The 21,209-nt window shown below is 41.7% G+C and overlaps 1 protein-coding gene across 2 annotated transcripts; it reads right to left on the reverse strand.

Annotated features, from left to right (window-relative positions):
* Window positions 1-9,683: 9,683 nt before the first annotated feature.
* On the reverse strand, window positions 9,684-16,791 carry LOC143288067 (PI-PLC X domain-containing protein 2-like). Of its 2 annotated transcripts, none has more exons than XM_076596336.1 (3): window positions 16,682-16,791; window positions 14,689-14,853; window positions 9,684-13,775 (listed from the first exon to the last, which is right to left on the reverse strand). In XM_076596336.1, exons 2-3 carry the CDS (start codon window positions 14,744-14,746, stop codon window positions 12,757-12,759), a joined length of 1,077 nt encoding a protein of 358 aa, XP_076452451.1. In that variant the 5' UTR covers window positions 14,747-14,853; window positions 16,682-16,791; the 3' UTR covers window positions 9,684-12,756. The 2 variants fall into 2 exon arrangements, with proteins under 2 accessions (XP_076452451.1, XP_076452450.1); XM_076596335.1 differs by having other exon boundaries at window positions 16,678-16,780.
* Between the last annotated feature and the right edge of the window lie 4,418 nt (window positions 16,792-21,209).

Below are 21,209 nucleotides of genomic sequence, written 5' to 3' on the forward strand. Positions count from 1 at the left end.
TCTCTCATTCATCATGCATCCGAAGTGACCTGGTTTTGGATAAGGAAGCTGAGAGTGCTTAGAGGTAGATTTTAACCCTTTCACCGCCAGTCAATTTAGAGTGCAAAATTCCCTTGTGCTACAAACACAGAAAATATAGTGTCTAATAATAGCTGGGGATTCCCCCTGCGATGTGTAGAAAATATGGCCTGTCCTACCACAGAACATTAAGAGCAGTAGGTTCATGGATAACAGACCCATAATCTGATCACCCTTCAGTGACATGGGTCCTCTACCTAGCTGCTGCATAAATGCGACCTTGGCAGTGAAAGGGTTAAAAAGATGAGTTTTTAGTGAAGAGCGAAAGGCAGAGATAAGAATCAGATGTCTAACAGAAGTGGGTTGGATTGGGAAATGGTGCTTGCCTGGACTATGGTGGTGTGCCCAGTTCATTCAGAACCCTGTGTCCACTGATAAACTAAAAGTTTGAATATGTTTACCTGACTGAAATCGTTTCGAAGAGGTTTGAGGTTGGCTGCATTTTTAGTGTGTCACGTTTGTGAGGTTTTTGGTAAGTGTAATTCAAAAGTGTAGTGTGTGTGTGAGTGTGTGTGTGCGTGTGTGTGTGTGATTAAACAGAATCAGATGTTAACGTATATTTACTGCCTCTGAAGCAAGCATTCAGAATCTTAGCATGAAGCCACCGGAAAATTTTAATATGCTTCTTTTTCTGCGTTTGTTCAGTTATCTGCTTTTCATTAAGTTTCATGTCTCAGTCAGTTGTACCTGTCCCAAAATTTCTCTTTTTGTCTTGAAGTTAAATATCAAGTGGGTTACAGGCCACAAAGGATAAACTTCAAGTAAAAAAAAAAAAAAAATGATTGAAATGAATATCCTGCCATTTTGGTATGGAAGACTTGTAGTCATATCATTTTTCAACAGATATAGCTATCTGCAACCTTGCTCATCTTCTGAATGGTTGTACACATAAAAAAGATGGTTCAGACACCATCACCTTGACATCAGTGAATTTAATCAGTTGTTTCGATACAAAGTGATTGTCTCCCATCCCCCACCCCCCAACTTCTTACAGTTCATAGAGCACTAAATCAGCTTTCAGCTGTTGTGACTTGGAATTCACTCACTCACTCACTCATTCCCTCGACCGCTGGGATCGTTGGGGGGACATGAGGAAGATGTCATAGTCCGCCACGCCGTTCTGTTGGCAGCTGTCGTGAGGAGATCTGGCATCGTCATTTTGGTCCATTCCTTGACGTTGTCGGACCAGCTCTTTCTCTGCCGCCCCTGTCTGCGCCCTCCCTCTACAGTCCCTTGCAGGATGGTTTTGGAGAGGGTGTTAGGTTGTATGACGTGACCAAACCATGCCATCTTCCGTCGTTTGACAGTTGCCAGCAGTGGTTCTTGGGGCCCAACAAGGTTGCTGACCAGGTTCCGCACATAGTCATTGGTCTTGTGCTCCTTGTAGGAGATGGAATTACAGACACCCAAATATAAAAGAACTGGCAGGCAATTCACTTTTCAGTTAATTGCCTCCACCATGTACGCCCCTACGAGCTATCCTGTGTATGTATGCCTGTGGCCAAAACACATTAAACCATTTTGTCTTCTCTTGTCGTATCTTGTCTCCACTATGCTATTGTTGCAGGAGTGTCAGTGTAGTGTTAGATGGAGCCCTTCTGCAATGATTGTCCTTGTCAGCCGTATGTATCACCAAGGTGGGTGTGGATGTTAACTATCCACCCAACCCCCACCAATGTCTCAGTTTCACCTTCCCAGAAAACCCATTCCCCTTCCCCCAACATCCCCTATACACACATTCACATACCTTTTAACTCTTTCACCGCCATAGTCGCATTTCGGCACCAGCTAGGTAAAGCACCCATGTCATTGAAATGCAACCAGATGATGGGCCTTTTGTGCATTAACCTAATGCTCTTAATTTTCAGTGGTAGGATTGGCCATTTTTTCTACACATCACAGGGGAATCCCCAGCTATTCTTAGACACCATATTTTCTGTGGTTCCTGCACAAGGTTAATTTGCACTCTAAACTGACTGGCGGTGAAAGGGTTAAATGATAACATTCAGTTTCAAATGGGAAAATTAATACTTTAACAAAATGTCTACTATCACCAGTGTGCGAGTGTGATGGGACATGAAACAAAATTCCTCCTCTGCGCACATTCACACTGTGCACATTTAGTCATGTTTTTTGTGTGAATGTCTTAGTTTATTCAAGTGAAACCGTTGAAAAAGTATTGGTGTACATCTTAATGCGTATACTTGTTTGTTGGGAGGCTGGATGGTGTATCTTTGTAGTATGAGTATTTAGCAACCGGATGAATCCTGTGTTGTTATAATCTTATAGCATATTATTTTATAGCACTCTGTTTAAAGTTAGTGTAAGGCTTCTGATACATCGACCCCCACCCCCTGCCCCCTGTCTCACTATCCCTCTCTGTCTGTCCACTCTATCTCTCTGTCCATTGTAGAATGAAGAGAAGGGAGACCAACACTGCTCCCAAAGATGTACATACAAAGATGTATATATATATATATATATATATGATTGATGATTGCAGACACTAGTGGGCATATTTTGATCTGTGCCTGTTCAGCCCTCTCAGCTGTTTCGTCTCCCCCGTGGGGATGCCGGGGGTCTTTCAGTATAAAAAGCATCCCCACCTTCTGGAAATTCTGTGCTAGAAATTTCCTCTTTTCTGTCACTCTCTTTGTTTCTGCCTTTTTTTTTCCATCTTCACTGTTGTCTCCTTTTCCTGCCTTCCCAGTCCATTCCCCCTTTCTTTTTTCAAGCAAGCCTCGACACTTTTTTCATTTTTCCGCAGTCTATGATGTACTTATCTGTGCTGTTTTGCTCTGGCGATTAGGTAGTGAGATGTAAACACTGGGATGGGCACTAGCTTCCCATTCTGCAGTGTTATTTGCATATATGGCCTTTTTTATGTATTTTTTTGTTTGGATTTGAAGTATTGTTGTTTTTTTTTAGGGGAGGGTGGGGGGGGTTACGATCTTTGGTAATCTGGGGATGATAAATTAAGCGGAATGGCTGGCATCCTCAGTATGGCCTAGTCTTACTTGCCAGAAGGAGCTAAATGGTTGGGATACTGTGTCATGAACTGTGTTTTGTGGGTTTGTCTTAGTGGGTTTTTTTTGGGTTTTTTTTGTTGTAAATGTGAGTTTTGTGTTGACGCGGTTGAGCATTTGTATGGTTTGACAGTCCTGATATGGCCCTGTGCGGTCGGCTGGACTATAAGCACCAAGAATAAGAATAAGCTGTCTTGTCTCTGTGTAACGGTCCATCACCCATTGTTTTCACCTGTCTTTCCATTCCCCCACTTTCTTGGTTGCCTTTCTTTCCGTTTCTTCTTTCACCATTGTCATGAAAAAAAAAAGGGGACATAATAATACCACCTGTAGCAGTGATCGTTATGAAGAAGAGAACATAATCTCCCAAAATGAATCAAGCAACTCTTGACCGAGAGAAAGGCAGCACACACAAACAAAAAAGATGATGTTCTACGGTTATGGTTGATACTTGTAGAGTGAACTTGGATGCAGAGCTGAATGCGTTACAAGGATGCAAGTTTTGATGAGCATAAAAATTTTGTAAGTAGAATCTTGAGGACGTGTGTATGTGATCTGTGTGTTTCCGATTGTGTGTTCAAGAGGAAGAGAGAGAGAGAGCAGTGTAAGATTCATGTCTGTAGATACCGTTTCCATGAAGTGGTTGAATAAAGTTGATGTGCTGATACAGCAGAAAGGGTTTTAGAAATGGTTTTGTTCTGGAGAACATTTACTTTTCTTGCCGTCATTTTTCATTCCTGTGTTACAGTGTGTTTCCCACTGTGCCTATGCAGACTTGTTTTGTCCACAAATGTGTATTTGTGTTGATAAGTGTGTGTGTTGTCATCTTTGTGTGTGTGTGTGTGTTTATGTGTTTGTGTACATATACGTATGGTTAACTGAGCATTGATCAGGGATTTTGAAACACACACCCAACCTTACCCCCTACCCGCAGCACAAATCTGTTTTTCGGGTTGAATGTTAAACCAAGACTTCTTAAATTCCTCATCCTTAGGGAAAACAGTGACATCACTTTCTCTTTGTCTGTCTCTTTCTAATATATATATATATATAGAGAGAGAGAGAGAGAGAGACTCTCAGAGAAAGATATGATGATATGGATACCTATACAGCGCTTATCCCCAGGCAGAGACCATACTCCCAAGTGCTTTACAAATGAAGTCATTTGCATCAAAGGGCTGTCTGCTTCTGTAGAGCTTAGTGACAGCTGGCATTCGGCACTCATCATTCATTCCCTGTGACATTCAATCAGATTTCAGTCACGCACACATACGCACTCATACAGACATGTAACGTTTCATGCGTGTGACCGTTTTGTTTTATTTGCTCCGCCATGTAGGCAGCAATACTCTGCTCTCGGGGGGTGAGCATATACACTCATGCTCATGCGCACACAAAAAGTTGAACATTGATGTTGAAAACTTGAAATAACATTCAACAGAGCTGAATGTTTTACAACACATCCAGTCAGAATCCATTCTTGAACACCACCGTTGTAAGTCAGCATGCGTTATCACATCATAATTATGGTCACAAGAGAAAGGATTGTTTAGTTGTTACCTTCACTTTGTTTTCCTTCTCTATCATGTTGTACAAACTGCAAACAAATAAATCTGTATATATATATATACATACATACACTATCAAAGTTACTCAACAACAGTGCAGGGTCCACTCTGATGTGTGTCCTCCTGGCAATCTGACAGCAACAGTTCCCTTAGAACTGCCAGTGCTGAGACTCTGTAAGATGAACTCATATGTGGCTGTGTATGGGGCACTCAGAATCAGTGGTGTGGGAGTATTGTCACTGAAACAGGTCAGCTGATGGGACAGCAAACACACACACACACACACACACACACACACACACTCACTCACTCACTCACTCACACATACCTACACTGCAAAATAACAAACATTCAAAAACAAACACATCACAAGTTAACAGACACTCGACAAATCACACTCCCAGATTAGACATTCGACAAATCAACAAACGCACCAAGATTATAAAATAAAGCTTTTTTTAATGGATCATATGAAATGAACAATAAGTATCTTGACAAAATGAGTGTTTTTCAAACACAGATCGCCCATAGTAAAATTTTGTTTTCACAAACAGAGACAAATACATAATTCATGCATGTAATCATAAACACTGTTTGATACAAATCTTCTGAGAATACAAATTACAAACCAATGATGTTAATTTGCTGGATATTCACAGATGTATTGGCACATGTATTTCATTCTAAATCACGCATATAGTATGCAGAATTAAGTTATATACAGTCATGAAATACATGATTATCCTAGTTCTTGGCTATAAAGTATATGGCAATTATGGTAAGAAGTATGTGAAAACAAAGAATGTACTGTCTGTGAAAAACAGATGTTTGCCTTCAAGCATAATAACTAAACGGCAAAGGAATGTTTGGAATGCTAAATAAAAATTTAAAAAAAAAAAAAAACCACCAAAAAACCACAACTTGAGATAGGTGACGGGCATGGTGGCTGAATGGTTAGAACACTGGATTCTCACCCGAGTTACCTGAGTTCGATCACCGGTGCACCTGGTGGGTTAAGGGTGGAGATCCTTCCCATCTCCCAGGACAACATGATGTGCAGACCTGCGAGTGCCTGAACCCTTTTTGTGTGTACGTGCATCACTCATTCACTCACTCATTCCCTCGACCGCTGGGGTCGTTGGGGGGACATGAGGAAGATGTCATAGCTCGCCACGCTGTTCTGTTGGCAGCTGTCGTGAAGAGATCTGGCATCGTCATTTTGGTCCATTCCTTGACGTTGTCGGACCAGCTCTTTCTCTGCCGCCCCCGTCTGCGCCCTCCCTCTACAGTCCCTTGCAGGATGGTTTTGGAGAGGGTGTTATGTCGTATGACGTGACCAAACCATGCCATCTTCCGTCGTTTGACAGTCGCCAGCAGTGGTTCTTGGGGCCCAACAAGGTTGCTGACCAGGTTCCGCACATAGTCATTGGTCTTGTGCTCCTTGTAGGAGATGTGTAGTAGTCTCCTCAAGCACTTGGTTTCGAATGCTTGGATTCTTCTTTCTGTTTCTGCCATCAGTGTCCATGTTTCACATCCATATAAGAGGATGGAGACCACCAGTGACTTGTAGAGCAGGAATTTTGTGTGGAATCTGATGTTGCTCTTCCATACCCTGTTCAGTCTGGCCATCGCTGCCATTGCAGAATTAATCCTATTTCGGATTTCTGTGTACACGCATGCAGAAGATCAAACACTGGATTTTAAGATCCTGTAATCCATGTAGGTGTCTGGTGGTTTGTGGAAACAAAAAAACATACCCAGCATGCACACCCCCAAAACCAGAGTATGGCTGCCTAAATGGCAGAACAAAAAATCAGCAAATGTTAACACATACATGGTTTCGTGTGTGTGTGTGTGTGTGTGTGTGTGTGTGACTGAAACCTGACTGAATGACACAGGAAACGATTGATAAGCGACCAAAGGCAGCTCTCATTTGGCTGTACCTTCTTTCTTCTTCTGCGTTCATGGGCTGCAACTCCCACGTTCACTCGTATGCACACGAGTGGGATTTTATGTGTATGACCGTTTTTACCCCGCCATGTAGGCAGCCATACTCCGCTTTCGGAGGTGTGCATGCTGGGTATGTTCCTGTTTCCATAACCCACCGAACGCTGACATGGATCTTTAACATGCGTATTTGATCTTTTGCTTGCATATACACACGAAGGGGGTTCAGGCACTGGCAGGTCTGCACATATGTTGACCTGGGAGATCGTAAAAATCTCCACCCTTAACCCACCAGGCGCCGTCACCGTGATTCGAACCCGGGACCCTCAGACTGAAAGTCCAACGCTTTAACCACTCGGCTATTGTGCCCGTCATTTGGCTGTACCCAGGTAGGTTGTTATGCAAATGACTCTTTGGTCTCTGACTGAGGATAGGAGGAATATGAGTATCCATATCATCATTATCATTAATCATCACATTTTTGGCAAATTGCCTTTTTTATTTCAAGCCACCAAAGAAGCACTTCACAAAGACAAATTTACACTGTAAAAAAAATATTAATCTTTTTAAACTTGGAAAAAAAAAAAAAAAGACTTGCAGGAGTGTTCAGATCTGGCAAGTCATTACACAGTATGCTCCCACTCCCCCTATCACCTCCCCCTCCCCCCTATCACCTCCCCCTCCACCCCATCACCTCCCACTCCCCCCATCACCCCCCACTCCCCCTATCACCTCCCACTCCCCCTATCACCTCCCAATCCCCCTATCACCTCGCCCCACTCCCCCTATCACCTCCCCCCCCTCCCCTATCACCTCTCCACTCCCCCCTATCAACTCCCCTCCCCCCTATCACCTCCACTCCCCCCTATCACCTCCCACCTCCCCCTATCACCTCCCCCTCCCCCTATCACCTCCCACTCCCCCCCTACACCTCCCACATCCCCCTATCAACCTCCCCACCCCCTCCTATCACCTCCCCTCCCCCCTATCACCTCCCCCTCCCCCTATCACCTCCCACTCCCCCCTATCACCTCCCCCTCCACCTATCACCTCCCACTCCCCCCCTATCTCCTCCCCCTCCCCCCTATCACCTCCCACTCAGCCTCTCCACTCCCCTCCCCCCATATCACCTCCCTCCCCTCACCTATCATCCTCCCCCTCCCCCCTATCACCTCCCCCTCCCCCCTATCACCTCTCTCCTATCTCCCCCCTATCACCTCCCACCCCCTCCCTATCACCTCCCCCTCCCCCCTATCACCTCCCACTCCCCCCTATCACCTCCCACTCCCCCTATCACCTCCCCCTCCCCCTTCACCCAACCCAAAAGGGGCCAAGACATACAAAAATATGTTCACGACATAAAAATGACCATTTCCACTCATGAATGGCATGCATTCCTTCAATCACACCCACTCATTAAAAATCACATTAGAATGAAATCTGCTTGGAACACACACACACACACACACACACACACACACACACACACATACATATATATATATATATATATATATATATCGCATAGCTGACATGATTCAAGATACACTGGTGACAAGAATCAAAATCATGTCTCTAATGAACTGCTTGAAGCATGTATCACATAGGTGATGAGATTCGAAACACACACACACACACATACACAGCTGACAAGACTCAAAATACATAGCTGACGAGATTCTAAATACATATATGTGTATAGCTGACAAGATTCAAAATACATTGCTGAAAAGGTTCAAAAATACATAGCTGACAAGATTAAAAAATACATAGCTGTCAAGATTCAAGATACATTGCTGACAAGATTAAAAAAAAATACATTGCTGACAAGATTAAAAAATACATAGCTGACAAGATTAAAAAATACATAGCTGACAAGATTCAAGATACATTGCTGACAAGATTAAAAAAAATACATTCCTGACAAGATTAAAAAAAATACATAGCTGATAAGATTCAAGACATATCCTTGACAAGATTCAAAATCAAGTCCCTTCTTCATACTTTGTAATTTTCATTTTACCCCATCATGACGCCCGATGTGAAGGTGGTGTGGCTTGCCTTAGATGAGAATTAAGGCAACCACTGCAACATAATGCAGCAAAACTGATGCCAGAAACTTGCGCTGATATCGCAAAGCGGGGGTCAAGATCATCATTTGTTTGGGGCTGAACTGAAGCTGGCAAAACAATGTGTTCCGTGAAACATGACTTGTTTCAAAAGAGTTAAGCCATTGAAAATACGTTTAACATGTAATCCTTTTTTCAACAATATGTTCTATTTCTATTTGTATTTGTATTTCTTTTTATCACAACAGATTTCTCTGTGTGAAATTCGGGCTACACTACAGCACCACCCATTTTTTGTATTTTTTCCTGCGTGCAGTTTTATTTGTTTTTCCTATCGCAGTAGATTTTTCTACAGAATTTTGCCAGAAATAACCCTTTTATTGCCGTGGGTTCTTTTACGTGTGCTAAGTGCATGCTGCACACGGGACCTCAGTTTATCGTCTCATCTGAATGACTAGTGTCCAGACCACCACTCAAGGTCTAGTGGAAGGGGAGAAAATATCGGCGGCTGAGCCGTGATTTGAGCCAGCACGCTTAGATTCTCTCGCTTCCTAGGCGGACACGTTACCTCTAGGCCATCACTCTACAAGAACCTGTTTGCTTATGCAGATGAACTAAATCACTTACTGTCTTGTGATTTCTTACTGTTTGGAAACTGCAGCTGGCACACAAGAACTGAAGAAGACAGGCCCAATTAAGAATCTGAACACTGGAGATTACTTTACTGAATTCTGACTGACTTTGGAAGGTGACAACATGCTGTGGAACATACAGCGAGCAGTCTCCAGACGCAGTCTCCGCTCCAGTCTGCATGCTATGCAGTCAGCTATACACCAGCTCTCATGCACTGTTCATACAACCTCATTTAGCTGTGGGTATTTTGTCAAGCCCAATCCTTGGGCCCTGCCTTCCTATACAGAGGTAACGTGTCCGCCTAGGAAGCGAGAGAATTTGAGCGCGCTGGTTCGAATCACGGCTCAGCCGCCGATATTTTCTCCCCCTCCACTAGACCTTGAGTGGTGGTCTGGACGCTAGTCATTCGGATGACACGATAAACCGAGGTCCCGTGTGCAGCATGCACTTAGCGCACGTAAAAGAACCCATGGCAACAAAAGGGTTGTTCCTGGCAAAATTCTGTAGAAAAATCCACTGCGATAGGAAAAACAAATAAAACTGCACGCAGGAAAAAATACAAAAAAAAAAGAAAAAAAGGAGTGGCGCTGTAGTGTAGCGATGCGCTCTCCCTGGGGAGAGCAGCCCGAATTTCACACAGAGAAATCTGTTGTGATAAAAAGAAATACAAATACAAATACACTGTGGATGTGATTTCACTGCCCAGATGGCCGAAAAAGGCTTTGAGACCTTCCCAGTTAACTTGTCAACTTTTATTATCTCCAAAGAAAAATTCACATGTGGTCTTGTTTCTCATGCTCACGACACAAACATAAAAACATGCGTTTGAAGGACATTGTATGCATGTACATCCATGTACTTATACACTTCCACAACATATCAAACAGATAATGATGAAGTCAATTCAGAAATACCAAGCTTTGTAAAACAACACAACAAAAGTTGAGCAATTAAGGCAGAAAAAATATCAAATTACAGCAATATGAAATTAACATTCTTTTAAACCTACTTTGTCAAGTGACATGTTCAACAAAATGAAATATCTGGCGGTTCCAAAGAAGAGAAGGTGTAATACTTTTGTAGTGTGGTGATTGTGCAAAAATGATGGCATGACAGGGGCCTTAGAGTTCAGTTTTCAGTTTTCAGTAGCTCGAAGAGGCATCACTGCGTTCGGACAAATCCATATACGCTACACCACATCTGCCAAGCAGATGCCTGACCAGCAGCGTAACCCAACACGCTCAGTCAGGCCTTGAGATTCAATACAATACAATACAAACCAGCACATTACAGTACAATACAACACAGTGCATGTAACACACACTACACAAAAACAGCACAGTACAACGCACGGCAAAATAAAGCAGTAAAACACATTAACACAATACAACACAACAATACTGTACATTACAAAAGAATACAATACTATGCAATACATTGCATTCTGCAATGAAAGTCACAAGAACCTCAGAATATTTAAAAGACCACAATATATTTTCAACATCAATGTGTTTGGCAAGGAAAATGTAGTTTTTTTTAAAACTGAAGCTTACCAAACAACATTCAGCATCAACACCATGCATGGTGACACATATATTTGCAAAAGATAGTTAATTAAATTACATTGTAAAATGACTAGTATCAAACAATTTGGAATATTGTTTTTCTACCTCCTCCAAAAACTCATGCTCTTAAAAGCCTGCATCAAAATGAAGTATTTTCTTGATCAAAACCATCTTTTTCTAAATCATGTTACGATTGTCAGGTGTGTAAAAATGATTCAAGACAGGGTTGATCATGCAGCAGCCCACAGACACCAATGCTGGAACTGAAAAACATTAAGAGGATCCCCCACCCCCAGAATCGAAGTATGGCTGTCTGTGTGGCAGGGTTAAAAATGGCCATACATGTAAAAACCCATTCACAGATCTATATACGGGAACTGGAAGTTGCAGCCAATGAACACAGAAAGAAAGAAAGAAAGAAAAAAAAGAGTCCCAACAAGTCATTGTGAACAACAGCTGCACTCAATATCAAGGCCAGCGAATTGGTAACACTCCAAATAAAAATGGGGTGTTCCTGCAAGTGATCACTATTTTAGCATGGATTAATCTGAAAAGGTCCCCCCCCGAAAAAAAAAGCTAGGAGAAGTTACTTGTCCTTGTTGTCTAAGATGACAGACTATGTCCACAACCTGAAAGAGATTATAACTGACTGTGTCACACTTCTCTCAAGTTTGATTGATTGATTGATGTGGATACTTATATAGCGCCTATCCTCGGTCAGAGACCAAGCTCATACATGGGGACATTTGCACCACAGGCTGCCTACCTGGGTAGAGCCGACTGATGGCTGCCACTGGGCGCTCATCATTCGTTTCCTGTGTCGTTCAATCAGATTTCAGACACACACACATACACACTCAGACAGACATGTAACATTTTACGTGTATGACCGTTTTTTTTTAATTTATTTACCCCGCCATGTAGGCAGCCATACTCCGTTTTTCGGGGGTGTGCATGCTGGGTATATTCTTGTTTCCATAACCCACCGAACGCTGACATGGATTACAGGATCTTTAACGTGCGTATTTGATCTCCTGCGTGCGCATACACACGAAGGGGGTTCAGGCACTAGCAGGTCTGCACATATGTTGACCTGGGAGATCGGAAAAATCTCCACCCTTTACCCACCAGGTGCACCGAGATTCGAACCCAGGACCCTCAGATTGAAAGTCCAGCGCTTTAACCATTCGGCTATTGCGCCGGTCGTTCATGCATCTTGGGACCCTGCTCATATGTCTGTGGTGGGATTTCTTTTTCCCTGTTCGTAAATCAAGTAGGATTGGTGACGTGTGTATGTGTGGAGCCTTGCGGGAATGCGCTGTAAGGATAAGAAGGGAAAAAAAAATCCCTCCCTATGGAATATCACAAGCCCTGACAGTGTTCATATGCTTTCACAGTTTTCCATTAAACAAAGCGTGGAGAAAGAGAGTGAGCGAGAGAGAGAGAGAGAGAGAGAGAGTACCATGAAGAGAGAATATGGCTCTACCCAGGTAGGCAGCTTGCTATGCAAATTACCCATCAAATTTGTTACACGAAGTGCTTAGAGCTTGGTCTCCAACCGAGGATAGGCGCTATATATGTATCCATATCAAATCAAATCAGAGAGAGTATCATGAAGAGAGAATATAATGTGGAGAGAACAATAATCTTTAGCATGTTCATTAAGAATTTTTTTCTCTCGGAGGCACTGATTCCATTAATAGTAGAGTGTGTATCCATGCTTGCATGTACGGCTTGTGTGTGTGTGTGTGTGTGTGTGTGTGTGTGTGTGTACAAGCGTGAGTATGTATGCATGTGTGTGTGTGTGTGTGTGTGTGTGTGTGTGTGTGTGTGTGTGTGCATATATATGTGTGAGAGAGTAGTTCATAACTCATCTGTTCAGTTCTATCACACTCTGCACAAAGCTTCTCCCATCATACTCTTCATCCACAAAATCAGCCATGTAGATGACACGTCGACGAGCCCCCTTCCTCTTCACATCCTCCTCCATCCACGCGGGCAGCCCCGGGTTGATCCTGTCGGCGCACTCCGTTTTCACCCCCCTCTCGCAGCAACAGCAGAAGAAGGAGCAACAACACGTCTTGCTGATGTAGTTCACATCTGGCGTCAGCACCCCTTGACACACGTAAAACGTGTTTCCGGAATGGCGATCGTCAGACTCCGCCTCCTGTTTCCTCCGCCAGCGGTCCAGCTCCATTGTGTTGGCCCAGCTGCTTTGGGAGTCCATCGCCCAGGCAGGCCAAAAGACCGCGCACTCTTCGGGAAGCCACTCCGAGTTCTGGTGGTAGAAGACGATGACACGCGTGTCACTCGTCCATAGGTTGCTCAACGTTAAGTCGTCCAGTGGAGTGTCGGGGGAATAAGGACACAGCAAAGGGCCGAAAACATCTTTCAATAGGTGAGCCAGATCCCTGTGGTTGTCTGCGTCCATATCATAGAAATGGTTGAAATCTAACAAAACTACCTCTCTCCTGTGTTCCGTGAGGAACTGTTTGATTTCCTCCATGTAATTCCGGATCTTCCCGCCGTACAAAATGTGGAGAGTGTGTAAATCTTCACCAGGTTTACAACCGCTACCTTTGTCCAGCAAAGCTTGCCTGCTCTCTGTTTCTCCTGAGTGCTTGGCACAGGGTGACCTCCTCTTTGCCTTGCCTTTCTTGAAGAGCTTTGGTGCGTAGCGTGTTACCCTCATGTCAAAAAAGCGCACACCAACACACAGCTGCTGATAGAAATTCAGCCTCTGGCATTTGTTCCAACTTTTCAGGAAGCTTGTGAAGAAGCAGCAACACAAGCACATGAGTCCTGTCATGATACATCTCAGCTCACGAGATTTATCCGAGCCAACCCCTTTCCAGCTGGACAGATCGGAGGTTCCAGAATCATGCGTACCTACCGAAACACAGAAACATTGCAAAGACAAAATGATTACACCCCAAACACGAGACTCTAAGTGTGAAGTTTACTCGTTATTCTTTCTGTCAAAATATTTGTTCGAACCATAATTATTTGACTATAACATTGCAATGGAAAAGAGAAGGTGGCTCTGGCCAGTAAGTTATTGATTACAGGAATGCTGCTGGCCATGAAAGTACTAATTAAGAGAATAAGCTATTTTTAGTCAATATCTGGACCATGCCATACAATCTGTATCTGCAAGAGGTGGTTTAACAGTCACTTCAATTTAAGAGCTTGATGCCCCATTTGAGTGGAGACAGGGTTTTTTTAAAATTTTTTATGTGCTTGTTTATTTGTTAGTTATTGTCTTTATTTACATATATCTTTTGATTAAGACTCTCTTCCTTCAGCTAAATAGATGGTTGATATATATGTATATTTTTTCTGCATTTCTGCAATCCCTTCCATCCACTTCAGGACTGTGGAAACTGAAAACAGCATACATCAGACACTGAAAGCTCTTAAAGTCTGGTTTCTGACTCAAGACAGACAATATACAGCCTTACAGGTATCAATAATGACAATAATAATAATGATAATGATGATAATGATAATCATGTTAATGTTAATGATAATATTCATAATAAGGCGATTAGTTTTATATGATATATATATATATATATATATATATATATATATATATATATATATATACATGTGTGTGTGTGTGTGTGTGTGTGTGTGTGTATGTATGTATGTATGTATGTATGTATGCATGCATGCATGTATGTATGTTATATATCAGAACAGCAATAGTTTATGCTAAAAAAACCCACATAAATCCATTGATTTTAGAGCACACAGATCAAGCTGCAGCCTACAAACACAGGGAAATGATGCTAGTCACCTGGAATGGCTATGTCATACAGAGGCACATCGTGCAGATGTGCAGGCAGATTCCCCATCCAGTCTGATGCTCCGCCTCTACCGAAGGACACCTCATGATTACTTTTCGCTGTCTGCGAAGGCTGCTCCGGCTCAGAGCATGACTTCCCCTTGTTCCATCTCCTTCCTGAAGAGGATGGGCAAAAATGAAACAACTTTTCAAAGCTTTTTTCATGATATTGAAGCAACTTTCTTTCCTTTATTACTCATATATTGTAAGGAGACTTCGGCAATAACAGATCAAGGTTCTATGTTCTAATAATAATAATAATAATAGTAATAATGGCATTTATATAGCACTGAATCTTGTGCATAGACAAATCTAAGCGCTTTCGCACCAGTCATTCTCACACACGCATAACTCTAAAACTGGAGAAACTGAAGACAAGGAGGAGGCAGGGAAGGGAGGCTATTTTGGGAAGAGGTGGGTTTTAAGGCCAGACTTGAAAGAGCTGAGTGTGGAGACTTGACGAAGCGAAAGAGGAAGTTCATTCCAACTGCAAGGTCCAGAGACAGAGAAAGAACGGTAACCAACAGTTGAGAGTTTGAATCTGGGTATGCGTAAATGGAGTGGATCCGAAGCTGATCATAGTGAGCGAGATGGAGTGTAGAGGTCAAGGCAGCCACAGAGATAGGAAGGGGCTGATGTTCTATCATGACTGAGAAATTTTCAGCAAAATAACTTCTTGTGGAAAGTAATCATTCACAGTAATAACAATACACTGTATTGCCTATTTTATATTTCTTGATCCCGTACTGAATGGATTTCTGTCTCCCCTTTTCTTGGCCAATATATATATAGTATAATGAATAATACTGAGTATACACACTTATTTTTTAAGCAATTCAAAGGAAAACATAAACTCTGTGTGTGTGTGTGTGTGTGTGTGTGTGTGTGTGTGTGTGTGTGTCTCTGTGTGTCTGTGTCTGTGTGTGTGTGTGTGTGATTCTGATTTTGTAAATAAAAAGCTTATTAATATCTGATTGAACAGATCATACACGCTTTTGAAAAAAAAAAATTAATACTAGTTTCACTTTTGATTCATGTATACATAAACTTACTTCTATGTTGGTAATGATGATATGTAAAAAAAAATGATAAAATGGCTGTCAGTTCACAGTTATGTTTAAAATCAAACAAAACTTGAGCAAAGGTCAGGCACAGGGTGTCAGTATATCAAAGCTGAAAATTTAATGATGTTTTGTTGTTCTCTGTTGCTTCCTCCCCCTCCCCCCATCTTCTCTTGAAAGAAATTAATAAAATCTTTTAAAAAAAAAAAAGTGTAGTGATTGCCCTGATTAAATTATGCTCTCGCTTGATATATTATATTTCTTCGGCTGAGCCGAAAATGTGTGATATCGACTGTTCTTGTTCTGCGTTTGTCAGTTTAATAATAATAATAATAATAAAACAAAAACGTTTAACTGCTTCAAGTAATTAGGCGGTAACCCTTGGGGATCAAACCGACAAAGGTTTTGGATTGTAGGCTACACATGAAAATCTGGCGGAAGGCAGTTGTGACGTTATCAAGATTTCTGGGGAGATATTATATTCATTATTTGGTCTACTGATCATTACTAATTGATGTTGATGGGGAAAACAAAGCAGCCGATGTTTTCTATTCAGGGGAAATAACTCTACAACCTACAGCTGTGACACTGCCAGGCACCTCGCCCTCTCTCTCTCTCTCTCTTAAAGGAGGTGCAGCGTATAATTATGAATCAACCCGCACCCTTTGACACCTCCTAGAAACTGAAACAGACACCTTCTGCCAAACACATAATCAAGACAATCCAAGAATCAAGAAAACAAATTACCCAAAATACTCGATCAAGACTACAGAAAACTCGTGTTTCCGACCTGAAAAACACTGTGATTTTACACCCCTCTTCAAGGATTTAACTGCCATCTCATCTGATCTGATATACTGTCATTGTCATTTGTACTCACTGACATCACGAGGTCGCTCCATTGTCAAAGAACAGCGGTCCGTCGCAGTACTCAATGAAGTGCGAGCGAACGAAGAGTCACTTAGCCGGCCAGGCCGGTCACTGAAAATTATACCGATGCGCCACCATGAGTCGGAAATGATGACAAAGACTAATTTTCTTAGAAACGTCTGCACGACGAAAAATTACGTCAGCCGCGGCTTCTTAGCAACAGGATGGGCAAAGTGCATGTGGCTCCGAGTTCGCTGTGTGTGAAATGCCTTTTCCGATCTGAAACTGCCTCAACTTGACGGTGCACACATTCACCGACAGCAGAGCAACACTAAGAAGCGGCGAACAGTTTATTCCACTTCGTGCTGTCTCTTTCGCCGTTCGAATGGAGAGAGTTAAATAAAGCCAATAAATCAAGCCAGTGAATTATTCTTGCTGGAACTGCATGAGAACCCAGGAGAGTAGTGGGTGTGCCGTTTTGGTGAACGAGGACCTCGTGGAATCAGTCGAACTCTGCATGACTGGCACAGTGTTGGGCGGATTCTGTTTTTGTTTGTTTGTTTTTGTTTTTGTTTGTTTGTTTGTTTTTGTGCGCATAGAGTTGACTTCATCAAGATTTTGCGCCTTATAATCATTATTATTATCAGTAGTAGTATTTTTATGTATTTATCTTCTTCTTTTTCCCCCTCAAGGCCTGACTAAGCGCGTTGGGTTACCCTGCTGGTCAGACATCTGCTTGGCAGATGTGGGGTAGCGTATATGGATTTGACTGAACGCAGTGACGCCTCCTTGAGCTACTAATACTGATACTGGGCGGATTCTCTCTCTCTCTCTCTCTGCGCGCGAGCGTGCGCGCGAGTGTGTGTATGTGTGTGTGTGTGTGTGTGATTGCGTGCGTGCGTACAGTATACCCCACTCCCACCCCCAAAAATAAATGATTTTTTTTTTTTTTTTTTTTTAAATAATAGAAATCTTTAAACTGAGAAGAAGAAAAAACCCAGAAAAGAGTTTCCTGGTTAGGCCGGGTTTTGCTTACTTTTAAATGTATACACACGTACGGAAACGTACTCTTTCTGCTTTACGTGAAGGGCGTGTGCAAAAGACGTGACGTGATGTATCAAAATCGTTTCTGACATATTTTCTTCTTTTTACGTCATCACGACATACCGTTGACCCAGGAAAATCGACGTGACACTGACGACATTACGGTGGAAAATGGTCATGCCTGAAAAAACGAACGCTCAAATATTGTCCTTTTTTGACTCACTTGTGTAAACAAAGTGAGTCTATGTTTTAACCTGGTGTTCGGTTGTCTGTGTGTGTGTGTGTGTGTGTGTGTCCGTGGAAAACTTTAACATTGACATTTTCTCTGCAACTACTTTGTCAGTTGACACCAAATTTGGCATAAAAATAGGAAAAATCCAGTTCTTTCCAGTCATCTTGTTTAAAACAATATTGCGCTTCTGGGATTGGCACAAAAAAAATAAAGAATGAAGCCTAATTATATGCAAACTGCATTTACTGTTATATTTATATTTTTTGTATTCTCTAAACTTGGCACTTTGATCCGATATTCGACCCAACAGCTAGAGCAGTCATTATTATCATTTTTTGTTCAAACAGGAACTTCTTTTGCAAAGCATGGAATTTTATTTATTTTGCAAACGTTTTGGTTCAGATAGTAAAAAGGGGAAATTACTCTGTAATGCTAGTGGAGTTAATTTGCTTTAAACTGATCTTTCTCATCTTAAACATTACATTTTGAAACAAGAGAGGCAAGGCCTTCAAGACTCACTTGTGATGCACTTTTAAAAAAAAAATCCAAGCTTTTTATGTATTGAGTATAATTTCAAAATGTAATGTTTAAGATGAGAAAGATCAGTTTAAAGCAAACTGTTCCCCAGCAGAGTAATTTCCCTTGTTCTACTACCTAGAAGAAGTTCCTGTTTGAACAAAAAATGATAATAATGACAGATCCTTTGTTGGGTCGAATATCAGATCAAAGTGCTAAGTTTAGAGAATACAAAAAATATAAATATAACAGTAAATGCATTATACCCAATACATAAAAACTTGGATTTTTTAAAATGTATATCACAAGTGAGTTTTGAAGGCCTTGCCATTCTTGTATATCGATTTTTTCCCCAGTCGCATACAAGTCAAGGTGCATTTAAAAGAATTAGTGGGTTGTTTTTTTGGGTTTTTTTTAATTAATTATTTGTGTGTGTGTGTGTGTGTGTGTGCTTAACCAGTGGTTTTCTTCACTGGCCGAAAAAAGCGAAAAAAATTCAAAGGAAAAAAGATCACATATGAACACAAAGAAAAGGAACACGAGGACAGATCGATTCATGCGTGAGTGTGTGTGTGTGTGTTTTCTTCAGTTTAACTCTCTCCATACGAACGGCGAAAGAGACGACGTTAACAGCGTTTCACCCCAATTACCACCATCAAAATATTGCAAGCGGAAGGCTCTTATACTGAAGAGGTGAATGTTGACAAAGATACCACAATTCTGACGACGGAAGCTAAAGGTTGGGTCATTCAGACACCCACTGGACATCCGAGGGGTCTGTGTGGAGGAGAAGAGAGGACTGGCCGTACTGAGTGAGTTAACGTCTATTCACTATAAGTGTTTTTAGACGGAAAGGAGTAAAGTAGTGGATAAAGGAAAGGGAATGCATGTGAATATTAGTGTAAAAAAAGAAGAAAAAAAAAGAAAAGAAAAAAAGTTCATGTTATGTATCAGAGGAAAAGTATATTATAAGAAAAAGTCTAAAGAGATTGTGGTGTGTATTGAATGAGATGTCATGGGAAGGAGAATATGTTTATGTATATCAACAAGTATTAACCTACAACAATGTAAATATAAATAACAGCATTAATTATAATACATCAAAGGAGGATACCAACTGGACTGGAGTTTAAAATTTCTGAAAACATTCTAAGTAATGAATAATCATTCAAAATCTTTTCAGTGGCTAATGAAATATTGGAAGAAAAGTCATCAACTACATCTTTTGGAAGTAACTGTCTTATTCTCGGACAATGAATGAGTATATGGATTACAGTTATTTGCTTACCGCATATACATTTTATATTTTTAGAAAATTTTGTACGAAAGGCATTTAAACGAAGTCTATACATTAGACTTGTAATTTGTCTTGAATGTGCTGCTGGTGTCGAATTTAGAAAATGTTTGGGGTAAGCTGCATTCTTTGTGTTTACACAACATTGGTAATATTGATTATTTGAATCTATACGTAATTTCTTAAATCGATTTCTAGATACATTTTCAATACAACTAATAATATGTGTGTGTGTGTGTGTGTGTGTGTGTGTGTGCGCGCGCGCGCGCGCACTTATGGGCGTTTGTTGAGTTCTTTATTGTTCTGCAATTATATACTTACTTATGTCTTTTTTTTTATATATAGATAATTATTTTGTGGCTGTGTGTCACACAGACTATTCATTTTCTCATTTTGAATGTCATCATTTGTCAAAAATGATATACAGAACTGTAACATCTCCCTGTGACATCACTTAAACAAGCGCACTCGGTAATGGTATCTTCTTCTTCTTCTGCGTTCCCCGTGATCATGGTCTCAAACTTGCAGTCCTATGCTGGAAATGAAGGTGGTGGTCTTGATGAGGTCTTCTTTGGTGCCCCAGAGCTTTTCTGCCAGTGTGGCTCCATAGGGCCACTGCTGCGTCCGTGCATCTTGATACAGGGGGCAAGACTGCAGGATGTGCTCCGGGGTTTGTGGGCCTGTCTTACACGGGCAGTCAGGAGTGTGTGACAGCTTTATTCGGTACATGTGGACTCGCAGGCGGCAGTGCCCCGTGCGTAGTCGGAATATGATTGTCTGCTGGAATCGCTGCAGGTGAGGCATCTGGTCATCAGGTGGATGGCTATGTTGTTGCTGGAATGTGTTTTTGAATTTTCGTTTGACCAGAGTAATAGTATCATGATGACATCTAGTTCGTCACGAACCGTCCAAAAATTTTAACTTAAAACGCGTCTGCGAATCGGATCAAAAAGTCTTAGAGAGTCCACTAAGTCTTAGAGAGACCACTGACTAACGATCTAGTAGAATTAAAGCCGTCGTTGTTTACATCTTTTTGCATACATCATTCTGACTTTTGTCTGTGTATTGTCGACAGGAAGGTGGGAGGGGGAGGGGGACCGTGGCACCATGTTGGGACATTTAGTATCAGTTTCAGTATCAGTATCAGTAGCTCAGTCAAGGAGGCGTCACTGCGTTCGGTCAAATCCATATACGCTACACCACCTCTGCCAAGCAGATGCCTGACCAGCTTCGTCAGGCCTTGAGAAAAAAAAGAATAAAATAAATAAATGTTTTTTTTAATAAAAAAAAATAAAAAAAATTGAAAAACAAACAAACGTGGTAACTCTCTCCATTCACAAGGTTCACAACTTCAAGTCAGTGCTGCCTACGCTACCGATTCAGCTAGCACACAGGTAAATAAAAGGTACACTGGAACAAACCCAGACACTTCCTCAAAGAAGCGCCGGGCCTGTCC

The sequence above is a fragment of the Babylonia areolata genome, chromosome 12, assembly GCF_041734735.1.
Source record: "Babylonia areolata isolate BAREFJ2019XMU chromosome 12, ASM4173473v1, whole genome shotgun sequence".
In the NCBI taxonomy this organism is placed as follows: domain Eukaryota; kingdom Metazoa; phylum Mollusca; class Gastropoda; order Neogastropoda; family Buccinidae; genus Babylonia; species Babylonia areolata.

Bases quoted from the DNA above. Each gene is read 5' to 3' on its own strand.
- LOC143288067 (XM_076596335.1), bottom strand. From the start codon at position 16,699: ATGGAGCGACCTCGTGATGTCA. The intron at 14,854-16,677 runs GTGAGTACAAAT...CATCCTCTTCAG, and splicing joins GGAGCGACCTCGTGATGTCA to GAAGGAGATGGAACAAGGGG. The intron at 13,776-14,688 runs GTGACTAGCATC...GTGTTTCGGTAG, and splicing joins GTATGACATAGCCATTCCAG to GTACGCATGATTCTGGAACC.